At 41.5% G+C, this 13556-nt stretch overlaps 1 protein-coding gene across 2 annotated transcripts in view; it reads left to right on the forward strand.

The window, feature by feature from the left end:
• Positions 1-5021: 5021 nt before the first annotated feature.
• NAA15 (N-alpha-acetyltransferase 15, NatA auxiliary subunit) overlaps positions 5022-13556 on the forward strand; it is a 76734-nt gene continuing 68199 nt past the window's right edge. For both annotated transcript variants that reach the window (XM_007172336.3, XM_028164001.2), the window contains exon 1: positions 5022-5377. In XM_007172336.3, coding sequence (XP_007172398.3) covers positions 5324-5377 — 54 coding nt within the window. In that variant the 5' untranslated portion in view covers positions 5022-5323. The remainder of the gene's footprint in view (positions 5378-13556) is intronic.

A 13556-nucleotide genomic window follows, 5' to 3' on the forward strand; every position in this document is an offset into this window, starting at 1 on the left:
GTCGGCGTCCGACCGAGCGCCCCCTGGCGGGCGGAGGCGCGGAACTGCGGGCTCTGCGGCCGCGCCGCGTGCGGGCGTTCACCCCAAGAATTGGAGTTACCGCCTGGTACTCTAGCTCTTCTGGTCTCAGCCCCCAATCTGCACAGTGGGATTACGAAGGAGATGATTACAAGGGGGAAAATAAAAGGTAGTTTAGCCGCGTCTCTGTCCTCGGAGAGTTTATTTTAGACTCCCACCCCAGGGACACTAACAGAGAGAGTTACCAAAATCTTCCTACGTAAGCCGGGAAACTGCAAGTGAAGGGTGTTGAATAGTAGCATTTTGATCGAATTCGGTGTTTCAGGCACTGTGCCTTAATGCACCATTTGATTTACATGCACTATCTCATTTCACCTTCACAACGGCCGCAGGACACGCCGTGATTATTATTCTCAATTTATAGATGAAGCTCAAAAGACAAGCTCTTCCTCCAAGGTGACGCATTATATATACCTCATATTTGAAACGACCTCTTACAGTTCCCAAAGTCTGTTTATACGCACTAGCATAGTAAAGCCTCACAACCCTGTGAGGAAAAGAGAATCCTAGTATTTCAGAAGTGCCCCGACCAGTTCAAGACCACACAGCTGGGGAAGTTGGGACTCGGACTTAGCCCACCCAACAGGTTTAGACAGTCCCCTGAGACCATAAGCTGCGGGGCAGGCTCAAAGTGCCAAGTTCAAAGCGCCATTCTTGCTCACCTCTTTTTAGCTATATGATTTTTAGGCAAATTACTTAACCTCTCCATGCCTCAGTTTGATATCTGGAACAGAACACCTACGCTATAGGGTCGTTGGGAAGCTTAGAGCGTGTCTGGTAGTTGTAAACAAATTGCTTTTGCCTATCTCTTTGATACCTCTTGTACTGACCAATAGGTTTTATCTTTCACATTTGAACCAGATTTTTTGTGCATTTAATTCTCGATTCAAACTGATGTCTAAAGGCCATGTAAAAATATGTATATTTTTACATATTTTAATTAGGTTTAATCTTTTAAGCCTAATGTCATTTGGGTTCATTTTAAGAGCAAAATAAATGTTAGCAAATCTCTTTTTCTTTCTATACTTTCCTTAGCAATGTTATTGAAAAAAAAATTTTAACCAAAAAAGTAAAATAATCGTTCTATGTTTTCTGGCTCATTTTTACATGCAACTGATGGCTACATAGATTGCTAAACTGTGAGTCACTTTATAGTTTGTAACGTAGTTTGAGCCTCCTGGACTCATGCTCAAGTAAACAAACCACCCAACTAACATGCTGAGTCAGATGTTGGTTCTCAATTTCTTGGCATCTTGTTCACTCAGCAACCTGTCAGTAGTATATCCTTTCTACCCCATCCCTTGGAAGCTTGTCCTGACACAGCTTTTGCTAGAATCCAACAAGTTGGAACAGAAGCCACATTTAGTCAGAGCATACGAAACCATTAGGCAAATTACCAAATTTCACTACTGCTATTGGAAAAGGCTGTTTTGTTCTTTTGACCCCTGTATCCTTTTACCAGTGTATATTTTGGGAAAGTGATGAAGTATAAGCACATTTCTCTCAGCATGTTAGAGCTGATGGAACCCTACACTTGGAGTAGGCAGCTGTAGGTGAAACTCCATCTTGAAAAGAATCCTGATGAAGCAATTTCAGCCAGGAGCTAATAGCTGTGATATTTTGGTAGAAGTTGCTATGTGACATTCATTTAAGCATCCCCAGAAACTGAATGCTAACACCTTACTTATGACCCAGGCAAAGGGTTCCCCCTTTCTAGTTAGCAGCTAGAAAATCAAATTTTTATTTATTTATTTATATTTTTTATTTTTTTACAAATTTTTATTTTTTAATTTTTATTTTATATTTACATATACATGTATCTATTCTTTTTCAAATTCTTTTCTCATTTAGGTTGTTACAGAATATTTAGATGAGTTCCCTGTGCTATACAGCAGGTCCTTGTTGGTTATCTATTTTAAATACAGCAGTGTGTACATGTCAATCCCAAATTTCCAGTCTATCCCTCCCCCCTACCCTTCCTCCCTGGTAACCGTAGTTAAGTTTGTTCTCTAAATCTGTGAGTCTGTTTCTGTTTTGTAAATAAGTTCATTTGTATCATTTTTAAAAAATATTCCACATATAAGCCATATCATATGATATTTGTCTTTCTCTGTCTGACTTATTTCACTTAGTATGATAATCTCCACGTCCATCCATGTTGCTGGAAAATCAAACTTTTAGTCCCAGATTTTTCCACTGGGAAACATCTTACTCAACTCACATCTCCCGGGGAAGAGTTAAAGCCAGAGTTGAAAACAGTATAAAAGGTAAAAGTGCTTCCTACATGTTTACTGATTTATGAAGCATGAGAATACTATACATCAAATTCAGAATCTGGAGAGGGATAGCTGTATCTGCAAGTTTTTATTTAAAAAAAAAAGAAGCAATCACAAAAAGTTAACATTTTGTAAATCTGGGTGGCAAATACATAGATTTCTTTTATGTTTGTTTCTAGAAAATGAAAATATGTAAAGATGTAAAAGTGTCAATAGAGAACCTCTTACATATATGAAGATGGAGGAATTTTACTCTATGTATCCCTTTTGTAGAATTAAAGTTTGCAAAGTTATTTATTTATTTATGGTGAATTTATCACAAAAGTGATATGCAGATACATGGTGTAAGGTGAATGAAATAACTACCACCACCACCATCATCATCATCACACCTAGCCTTGGATATGTTAACTCCCTGCATAGCTGTCATTCAAAGCGTAAGCCGTTAAATGGGATCGCTATTTGTCAAATAGTGGTGATCTATCAGAGTAGGCATTTTACTGAGTTCAGGCTATCAAATCACTGACTGTGTGGTCTAACTATCTGTAGGTGCATTTTAACTAGGATGTATGGAACTCACATAAATGTTGAATCAGACTAGTATTCACTGAGTCTTAAAGATTGTCATTTATTTGTCATTAGCCAAAAGGAATATATTTGCCAAACTATATTGCTATCTCATCTATTCAGTTACTCAGCTTCTGGTAAAAACTACAGTTTGTTTCAAAGACCAGAAATTTTCTTCCCCCAAGGTGAAAATAGAATACTATTTACAGGAGAAATTTAGAAAAACATAGCAAATAATATTGCCAGAAGGACTTTTGGATATGAAGCTAGAGATTTGGAAACCCAAGTTAGTAGCTAAGCTAAAATTATCACCTTAAGTTAGGCAATTTTTCTACTTTTTAATAGTTCAGATCGTTGAAAGACCTGTTGGGGGCGGTGAAGTTTGAAGGTTACCACTAAATAACAGCCGTTTTTATGAATTCTAAATTTGTTCTTAGTTTTATATATATTTTTAAAGCTAGAGTTAAAAAACTGGCCATATTTCAAAACTCAAAAATGGTTTCTTGTACATACAATTTTCTTAATGAAACTTTTAAAGAGACATCACAGAATTTGAAGAAATTCCAGGATCTGACTTCTAAAATCTTACTTATGCCCCAGGCAAAAGGAGAGGGCATGCAAGATAGCAGCTAGAAAACCCAAGTATTAGTCGCAGATTTTTCCACTGGGAAACGTCTTACTCAACTCACACCTTCCATGGAGGATTGAAGAGCAAGCCGAAAACAGTAAAACATCTGTGTAACTATGATTAAAAAATCAAAGCTACTGCATATATTGTATAATGATTCACGATGCAAAGAATGCTACTACTGATGGAATTCAGGATCTGGAGAGAGATAATCAAAAACAATCAAGGGGGGCTTCCCTGGTGGCGCAGTGGCTGAGAATCTGCCTGCTAATGCAGGGGACACGGGTTCGAGCCCTGGTCTGGGAAGATCCCACATGCCGCAGAGCAACTGGGCCCGTGAGCCACAACTACTGAGCCTGCGCGTCTGGCGCCTGTGCTCCGCAACAAGAGAGGCCGCAATAGTGAGAGGCCCGCGCACCGTGATGAAGAGTTGCCCCCGCTTGCTGCAACTAGAGAAAGCCCTCGCACAGAAACGAAGACCCAACACAGCCAAAAATAAATAAATAATTAATAAAAAAAAAAATCAAGGATAAAAATGGCTCATATGATGTAAAAATCTGTAGTCATCAACAGAATGCCACTTTTAAAATAGTTTTACTGTCGAGTTTTAGTGAAATGGCTTGAAGAGACTCTATTCGGTATCAGTCTGACCTTGCTTACTGCAGCAGTTCTCTAGTATCCTTGCCAGATACTCTTCGGCTTCCTAAGATTTAAGGATTTCTAGTGACGAGGAGTCACAGTACTAAGCACCAGCTTGAAGCCAGTTCCAGGGGAGTCAGTGACCTTGAATTCTTCACAACCCAAGGTGATTCATACAGTCCCCAACACTGCATTGCATGAACTCAGCGATGAAATAAAAACAGACACTTTAACCTTCAGATGTTTCTTTGGCAGTGCAAACATGGTACTTCGGATCTGGCTGACTACCTTTCCAGGGTCCTCTTAAAGCAATAAAAGTAAATCACTGATGCCCCAGCCAGGCCCATTTAATTGGTTAACTCTTTTCACGCTTTTCAGACTCTAGTAAGCCCCATCCTCTCTGGATCTATTTACAAGTCCCCACTGGAGTGAAACCTTCATTTCCCCTCCGCCTCTGCTGCTTAATTAGGCACTTGGTCCACGATCAAACACAGCGCTTTTTTGGACACCGGGATTTTAGCACTTTAGGCTCAAACTATGATTATACAGACTGGAAGAGTCTACCCAATGAATGAAAAGCCAATCTAGCAAGAAGTAGTGGAATCGCTACTTTTGATGCGGAGGGGGTCGGAACCGCAGTTGGCCACTCTCCCCTCGCTCCCCCGGCGCCTCGGAGACAAGAAACCGAAAGGATGGGCGGGGCCTGCCGCGACCCTCACGGCCTGCGCGGACCTGGGCGGGCCTCCAGGTTTCCCAGCAAGCTCCAGGACAGAGGAGGTGGGGAAAGGAGGTCATCGCGCCTGCGTGTTAGGAGGTGTGACCCGGGTGGGAAAGCTCTCCACGTCCGCCATTTTGGCTGCCTCTGTCGGTCTGTTCAGTTACCACGTGAACCGCCGACGGAGACCCGTTGGGGGGGGGGAGGAGGCGGCGGCAGTGTTAAGTGAGAAGGGAAAAAAGACTACGAGGGGAAGGGGGTGTCTGGGTTGGGCGACACGGTGACACCCGAGGCCCGGTGGCGGCGGTGGATCGGGGCAATCAAGGCTGAAGCAGCCAGGGAACGACGGCGGCGGCGGCGGTCGGACAAACAGACTGACCGAGCCGGGCGGTGGCGGGAGCAACGGGAGGAGCCGGAACGATGCCGGCCGTGAGCCTCCCGCCCAAGGAGAACGCGCTCTTCAAGCGAATCTTGGTAAGTGGAAGCCTCCGGACCAGCAGTGAGGAGGATTTAGCCGGTACACGGGCCTGTCACCCCTAACCTCGGTCCAGGGGCACCGGGCCACCTCCGCCCGGGACCCCGCCTTCGTGCTCCTAGTCAGGCCGAATGCACTGCCTCGTCCCCTCCTCCGGGTTCCCACTTGGGCCCGCGCGCCAGGGGCCACGGGCTTCCTCCTCCCGTCCCCACGCTCCGGAGGCCGTGGTTCCGGAGTAGGCCCCGTTCTCCTGGCTTCGAAGCGGCCGGTTTTCATTCGCCCTGAGCGAAGGGGGCAGAGGCCTGGCCTTCAGCGGGGAAGCGGGCGACACGGGCAGAAGCAGGGGCCCGGGTGGTTTGGGAACCCTGCCGGCAGGCCGGGGTGGCACCCTTGGAAGGAACAGGTGGTGCGGATGCGGCACAGCTCATTCATTGCCCAAGCGCGGCTCTCCCTCCATCGTCCGTCCCTCCCTCTTCCTCTCCTCTTGGGAGTCACCTGTCCCCGCCCGGCTCGGGGTCACTGAATGACCTGGGAGGAGGGAAGGAAGAAAGGAGTTCAGAAGAGGAGAGGAAGGCTTCTAAACGACAGCCTCGATGGAGTCAGTAGGAATGCTGGGATCTGCAGCTTCTCGGCCTCCTTCCCTCCTTTCAGGAGTAGGGGAGAGACATTTATTTCTTAGCTTCCGAGCGGGAAACATCACCCTCCTTGGGAGGTGGGGCCCATTGCGAGGGGGCGGTCCAGTAGGAAGTGGAAAGTTAAGAGCTTTCAGCGGAGAAGTTCTGGACACAGATTTTCTTGTAGACCGAAGTGTATTAACACTGACGCAAGAAATGAGCAGCAGAGAAAAGAGAATATAAGGACTTGTGAAATGGATCTTTTTGACGCTAGCTCAGGCTCGATAATTCCCTGCATTTCACGTTTGCCGTTTGCATTTTTTTTTTTTAAATAACCGTAAATGCGGTGATGTTTGGAGGGACTGTTTACACTGTAACATCTGCCTTGTAGCTTTGGTGCTATAATTAATACTTTGTAGCACGTTTTTTGTTTGGCATCTAGTGTGTGGGTTGCCGCTTTCATGCAGACACTTCTTTATGAAAGGATTAACTGCATTTGCCAGACTTAAGACTTCAAATTTGGAGTGTGTGTACGAAAGTGTTAGTTCTTTCCTCTTGTAATTTAAATGTATTTCATTTGTTTGAAAAGTATAACAGCGCTGAGGATCCGGGTTTTCTAGAGAAAGGAAAGTAACCCATGTTGAACTAACTTTGATTTTACAGAAATATCCATATGCCTACAGATTTAGTCAGTTCGTGTGGAAACATGTAGGAAAGTCGCATCCAATACGGTGTTAACTCTTAGTTACCTTGAAGTCCTTATTGCCATTTTTTTTTTGGTTTCAAGACTAATTGGTGTGTAGGTAGGACTATAGCACCTTTTTACCACAGCAATTTATTTACTTTTACAACTTTTAAAGGAGTTGTTGTTCTCTCCATTATGATAGCCATTAGCCACATGTGGCTCTTGTACACTTGAAATATGGCTAGTGTGATTGAGGAATTGAATTCTTAATTTTAATTAATTTAACTTCACATAGCCACATGTGGTAAATGGTTATCATTTTGGACAGTGCACTTGTAGAATCCTCCTTTAGTCTCAAAATGTCCCAAGATTAAGGAACACCCTGAGATTAAGGCTCACAGCTAGTGTAAGGGTCAGGAATGCAATTTTTTTTCGGTTGCGTTGGGTCTTCGTTGCGGTGCGCGGGCTTTTCATTGCGGTGGCTTCTCTTGTTGTGGAGCACGGGCTCTAGGCGTGCGGGCTTAAGTAGTTGTGGCACGAGGGCTCAGTAGTAGTGGCTCACAGGCTGTAGAGCGCAGGCTCAGTAGTTGTGGCGCATGGACTTAGTTGCCCCGCGGCATGTGGGATCTTCCCGGACCAGGGCTCGAACCTGTGTCCCCTGCATTGGCAGACGGGTTCTTAACCACTGAACCACCAGGGAAGTCCTGAAACTTTTTTTTTCAGGGCACTTACACCACACCTGCCTAGTTCTTTGTTAGGTAAAAGGAGTTGTAGTAATTGTTAGGTGGCTACACATATTGTAGGTACCTACAAATATTGTAGGTAAATTATTTCATGTTATGTATTGCTTTTGGAAAAAGTGCTGTTTCTACAGTTAATGATACTTAGGTTGGACTTAGTTGCAGATGAAATTAAAATTAGGAATTGTTAACAAGTAGATTTCCATATGTGCATAGGAAGGTCCGCTGACTTTAGTTTCTATGTGACAATAATAGTTTTGCAACCGAGTGAGGACAGTGACCTTGAAATTGGTCTTAATATACTTTTACCCGTACTGCATGTGTTTAGAATATAACAAAGAAAAAATAAAAAATGGAAACAAAGTTTTACCTGCTCTGAAGTCCCCTTTCTTCTGTATACAGTAGGTAATCAAATGTTTGAACTAGAATAAATTTGTTTAAAAGTGAATTAGAGGGACGTCCCTGGCGGTCCAGTGGTTAAGACTTTGCCTTCCAGTGCAGGGGGTGTGGGTTCGATCCCTGGTCAGGGGTGCTAGGATCCCACAGGCCTCGCGGCCAGGAAGCCAAGGCATAAAGCAGAGGCAGTGTTGTAGCACATTCAATAAAGACTTAAAAAAAAAAAAAGGTCCACGTCAAAAAAAATCTTAATAAAAAAAGAAGTGAATTAGAAAACGAAATGCAATTTTGCTATAATGTAAATACACTACATTCTTATGAAACTCACAAAATACTTTTTAAAAGTCTGTAAAGAATCTTATGAGAAGAAAAATCTGATAATGTGGCAAATTCACTGATTTGTTTGTTTTCTTTTAGATTTCTGTCCTAAATCCTTTCTGGAATGGATATAGTATGAATGAACACAGAAGTATATGTTTTTATATAAATTGACAAAGGATATATATTTTAAAATGCTTTATTGTGTTAGAAACCTGAAATGTTCAAGACATGATTCTTTTGGGTTAAAAGTAGATTAAAATACTTGTTTGTGCAGATTATTTCTAGAATAGAGTATTCTGGTAAAAAAAAATGAACGACTACAGTTTAGTTTTCACTTGTAGTAGACAACATGATATGTGCAGAGAAGCAGACAAAAGCTAATAGGGAACTGAATTTAACGTTTGATTATGCGAGTATTTCAAAGCCTTGCCGTCTTGGCCATTATTGGGGATTACACAAACTAAGTTATTTGATGGTATAGAGTTGCCATCCCACCTATTACTTTGAAGACTGGTTAAAAGCAGTTTCCACAGAGGCAGACATGGTGCCCTGTATGATTGGTGGACAGGAGAGCTACTGGCCAACCAGCTTTAACAGAAGGGATCTCTTTGTTTAGTGTGCATTCTAATTTCCTTTAGTATTTCTGCTTCTGATAATGCATTTCTTAGCATTGATTCAAATATATTTTCTTTGTTCAAAAAAGTGCTTTTGGACATAAAAAGCTAGGTTATAGAAGGGATCATGTGCAGAGGACTGTTTGTTCAGAATTTTCTCCCCCAGATAACTGCATGGTTCATTTCTTCTCTTATTCCTTTCAGAATTCTGCTCAGATGTCCTCTAAATGTCATACTGAGGTCTTCCTTGACCAGAAGTCCTCTTCAGCCCAACCTTCTGATTTTCTTCCTTGCTTTATTTTTCTCATCACTTATCACCATCTGACATATGTATACAAGTCATTTATCACATGTCTACCATAATTAAAACGTAGGTTTTATGAGGATAGGGATTTTGTTCTGTTAATTGCTATACCCCCATTAGTTAGAATAACGTACCATAATACGTATTCAAGAAATATTTTTGCATAGAATCAGTGTTAAGACAGTGACTACAGGGCAGGAGAGCAAAACCGTAATCTTTGGATTTTGTGCTTGCATAAAGACTTTTGGAGAAGGGAGTTAAGCTGGGCCTTGGCATTGTAGAATACATTGTTATATGAGGTAATTGTAGGGTATCAGGCAGAACCTGTATTACCCGGTGAGACCTTGGAAGTTTCATTTATGAATGAATCATGGTATCAGGTTTGTTTACATGGCCCTTTTTCCCATCACAAAAGCATAAGAGGAAATTTTTATTGTTTCTTTTTTGGTTGTGTTAGCACTGGAGGAGAAATGGTATCTGGATTAAATGAGGATGTTTGTCATGAGCCTGTTGTATCAAGTAGTAAAACTCAGCCATCTGTAGTTTCATAAAGCTCTAAAACTGATTCTGACACAGAGTCAGGGGTGAGGACCCCTGTATATGATATTACGAGACAGGAATATAAAATGTTAGAAGGGAGAACATTTGTAATTTACAGTTGCTTTGTGAGTGTTTTTTAGAAAATTTAAAACTCAAATTGAATTCTTGGAATTTGGGAAAGGTATGCTGGGAAGCTGGTGTGGCAGAGCAAGCCACTTAACTATCAGTGACCCTAGCCAACCATCAGCATCCACATCTAAATCCAACTTTGCTCTCTATTTGTAGGCAGTAGCCCTATTGAAGAGAGAAAAACTGAAGATTCTTAGTGAAAAATGGTTTTAGAAATAATGTCAGTTGCCAGTGCTGACGGTAAGAAGAACAAGTGAAGAGATTTAAAAGAGTGATGGTTGTTAGTATATATATTAGGATGTAGAGGGGAGGCAATTTTTGCTGTGACTGTATTTTTTTTTTTCTTAATTAAGTTATTTTATTTATTTATTTTTGGCTGCATTGGGTCTTCATTGCTGCGCGGGGGCTTTCTCTAGTTGCGATGAGCAGGGGCTACTCTTCATTGCGGTGCGTGGGCTTCTCTTATTGTGGAACACAGGCTCTAGGTGTGCAGGCTTCAGTAGTAGTGGCACGCGGGCTCAGTAGTTGTGGCTTGCAGCCTCTAGAGCGCAGGCTCAGTAGTTGTGGCCCACGGGCTTAGTTGCTCCGTGGCATGTGGGATCTTCCCGGACCAGGGCTCGAACCCGTGTCCCCTGCATTGGCAGGCGGATTCTTAACCTCTGCGTCACCAGGGAAGTCCTGTGACTGTATTCTTGACTTCTGGGAATTTCCCTGGAATGTCAGCTGTACATTTACATTTAAGCTGTTTTATGATGCATACTGTACAAACTTGTATTGAAATTGTAACTTAAAAAAAAACAAGTTTAACTTGTTGCATGTGGTTTTTCCCCTTTAGGTAAGATATGAATTGTATTTTCACTACTTAATTTGGAACTAAAATAATTCCATAAAATTTTAATTTAATAAAAGCAATCTTTTGTCTATTTAAAAGTGAAATATAAATTGCAATATAGAAATAAATGATGGAGAGGTTAATGTTTTTGTTACCTGATATGCTCTATTCCACTGAGATTTTCTGTGGTAAGTATAATAGGAACACATTTTCAGTTGAGATCATTTGAAATTTCTATTAAAACGTACTGGGGAAATTATAATCTTATTTGAAGCCAGTGATAATTTTAATCTTAAAGATTGTTTTTATTATAGAGGAGATTATATGAGCATTTCTCTGTGTAATCTGTAAGAGTTGTTTTATCTGATTGTGTATAAAAGGAGAGATGAAAGTTTGCTTTTAAGAATATAGACCTAAGAGACTTCCCTGGTGGCGCAGTGGTTAAGAGTCCGCCTGCCCATGTGGGAAGATCCCACATGCCGCAGACCGACTAAGCCCATGAGCCACATCTACTGAGCCTGTGCTCTAGAGCCCGTGAGCCACAACTACTGAGCCCGTGTGCCACAACTACTGAAGCCCACGCTCCTAGGGCCCGTGCTCCGCAACAAGAGAAGCCACCACGATGAGAAGCCCGCGCACCGCAACGAAGAGTGGCCCCCGCTCACCACGACTAGAGAAAGCCTGAGCGCAGCCAAAAAAAAAAAAAGTATGCCCATGTGTTTAAAAAAAAAAAAAAAAAAGACCTGGGGGAAAAAAACTCCTCCGGGCTGGTTGTGTACTTCCACACATGGTGGTGGTTCTGATTTAAGAAAAAAAAATTTTCCCCTTATGTTAATGGCTTTCACTTAATATGGTACCCTTTTTTTCAGAGAGATCTCATTGAAGATTACAAGATCACCTTTGGTTATCGGTGCTTGGGAACTGAGTCAGAATCTTTAAGAAGAGGGAAATGAAGTAAATTGGCATTTATTGATCATCTGTTTTGAGCCAGATTCTATGCCAGGCTTTTTTTCCACATTAGCTGATATAAACCTTGCATTACTCCTTTGAGGAAATTGTAATAAGTATAGGCAATACTTATGATTACATTGTCTAAAGTATATTTCTGATTGCTTTATATACAGTCAGTTGTGCTATATCAGAACATACAGGTTCCTAAAAGTCAGTGCACTATGCAAAATCAGGTAATAAAACCCACAGGGCTTGTGGGAAAAATGGAGTTGGCACAACACTTAAAAACTTCATTGATGCCAAATTAGGAACCAAGGTAAGAACCTAATAGAAATGATAGCACAGTTTTACATATGTAAAATGGCTAACCAATATGGAAATACTATAATGTAAATACTGCCTTTTACCTTGGAAAACACCTGAAGTTTGCTTGTAGAAGTAGGTGTCAGAAGGATTGCAGCTGGTGAATTATTATGAAGTGATGGAAGGAAAATTATCTTAAATCTGAGAGAAAGTTGTGACACCTCATAACCCACAAGGTGAGCTGAGGGAGCTTAGATGTTTGAGGCGTGTGTCTGTGCTCTGCATGCCTATGCAGCTCGTTTCAGCGGGGCGCAGATGTCTGTGTTCATCTAGTATTTCTGGGGGACAAATCCCACAGAAGCAAACTTGAAATTTGAAATTTAGTTTGCTCAAAACGTCAAATCATCAATCGTGTGGGAGCAAGTATGTGTTTTCAAAACTAGCATTGTAGGGAACTGGCCATACCTGAACTTACTTAGAGGTCACACAGCCTGGGTCTGGGTAGCCCTTCCCTCACTCTGTCGTGTGTCTGTTACTATTATTTTTTAAAATTTTGGTTGCACCATGTCTTAGTTACAGCAGGTGGGCTCCTTAGTTGCAGCTCCAGGGCTCCTTAGCTGTGGCACGTGGACTGCTTAGTTGTGGCATGCACGTGGGATCTAGTTCCCTGACCAGGGATCCAACCTGGGCCCCCTGCATTGGGAGTGTGGAGTCTTATCCACTGCGCCACCAGGGAGGTCTCCTGAAGTGTGTCTATTCTTGCATCTAGTATCTGAGATAGTGTCACATTCTTTGCCAACTTAGTTGCCACTGCCATTAAGGAGACTTAAACTTCTTCCAACATTTTCTTTGTTAGAAGAAGCTTTGTAACCAGAGTATCAAAAGTTTCAGGCTAATTCATTCTAAAGATTTTTGTGGGGTGGCTAAGTAACACTTTTAAAGCAGGAAATAAAATATTATACGTTTCTTCAATTTGTGTTTTGAAACAATTTTGATGCTCAGTGGGGGAAGCCTGGTGTGGAAAGAAAAATAGAAAGATGATGGGTTTTAATCCTGAGTTTGCTTTACTTTATCTTTTTTGTTTTTTAAGCCTTAGTTTGTAAATTTGAGTAAAGAGAGAAACAGTACTTTTCTGACCTACCTCACTGGTCAGGTAGTGAGATATGTATAAAAGTCCTTGGTAAATGGTAAAGCATATGTATTAGTAAACATCTGTTATAGGTGTAGTCTATTAAGGACGTTAGCTTTTTCATTGAATTGATCTCATCTTGGTTTTATGTTATGCTTTGTATTCTGTTTAATATTTTTATTTTGCTTTTGTATATTTTTTGGTATTTAAGAAGGTTTATATTTTTGTTTTAATCAGTTTTATGCTTATACCTTTAAAAATTCCTGGGAATTCCCCGGAGGTCCAGTGGTTAGGATTCGGCGCTTTTACTGCTGTGGGCCCAGGTTTGATCCCTGGTCAGGGAACTAAGATGCTTCAAGCCACGCAGCGCGGCCAAAACAAATTCCTTTAGTCCTCTTTTTTTCTTACTTAGGGTGTGGAGAGGAGGGAATTTTATGCTGTGATTGTGAATTTTATGCTATTATTTTATTTGTCACCTATAAAATAAATCCATTTTCTTTTTTTTCCCCCATTTTTAAAAATTATGGTGAAATATGCATAATATAAAATTTACCATCTTAGCCATTTTTTAAGTGTACAGTTCAGTGGCATTAATAAGCACATTCACATCATTGTGCAAC

The sequence above is a fragment of the Balaenoptera acutorostrata genome, chromosome 5 (assembly GCF_949987535.1).
Source record: "Balaenoptera acutorostrata chromosome 5, mBalAcu1.1, whole genome shotgun sequence".
Taxonomy (NCBI): domain Eukaryota; kingdom Metazoa; phylum Chordata; class Mammalia; order Artiodactyla; family Balaenopteridae; genus Balaenoptera; species Balaenoptera acutorostrata.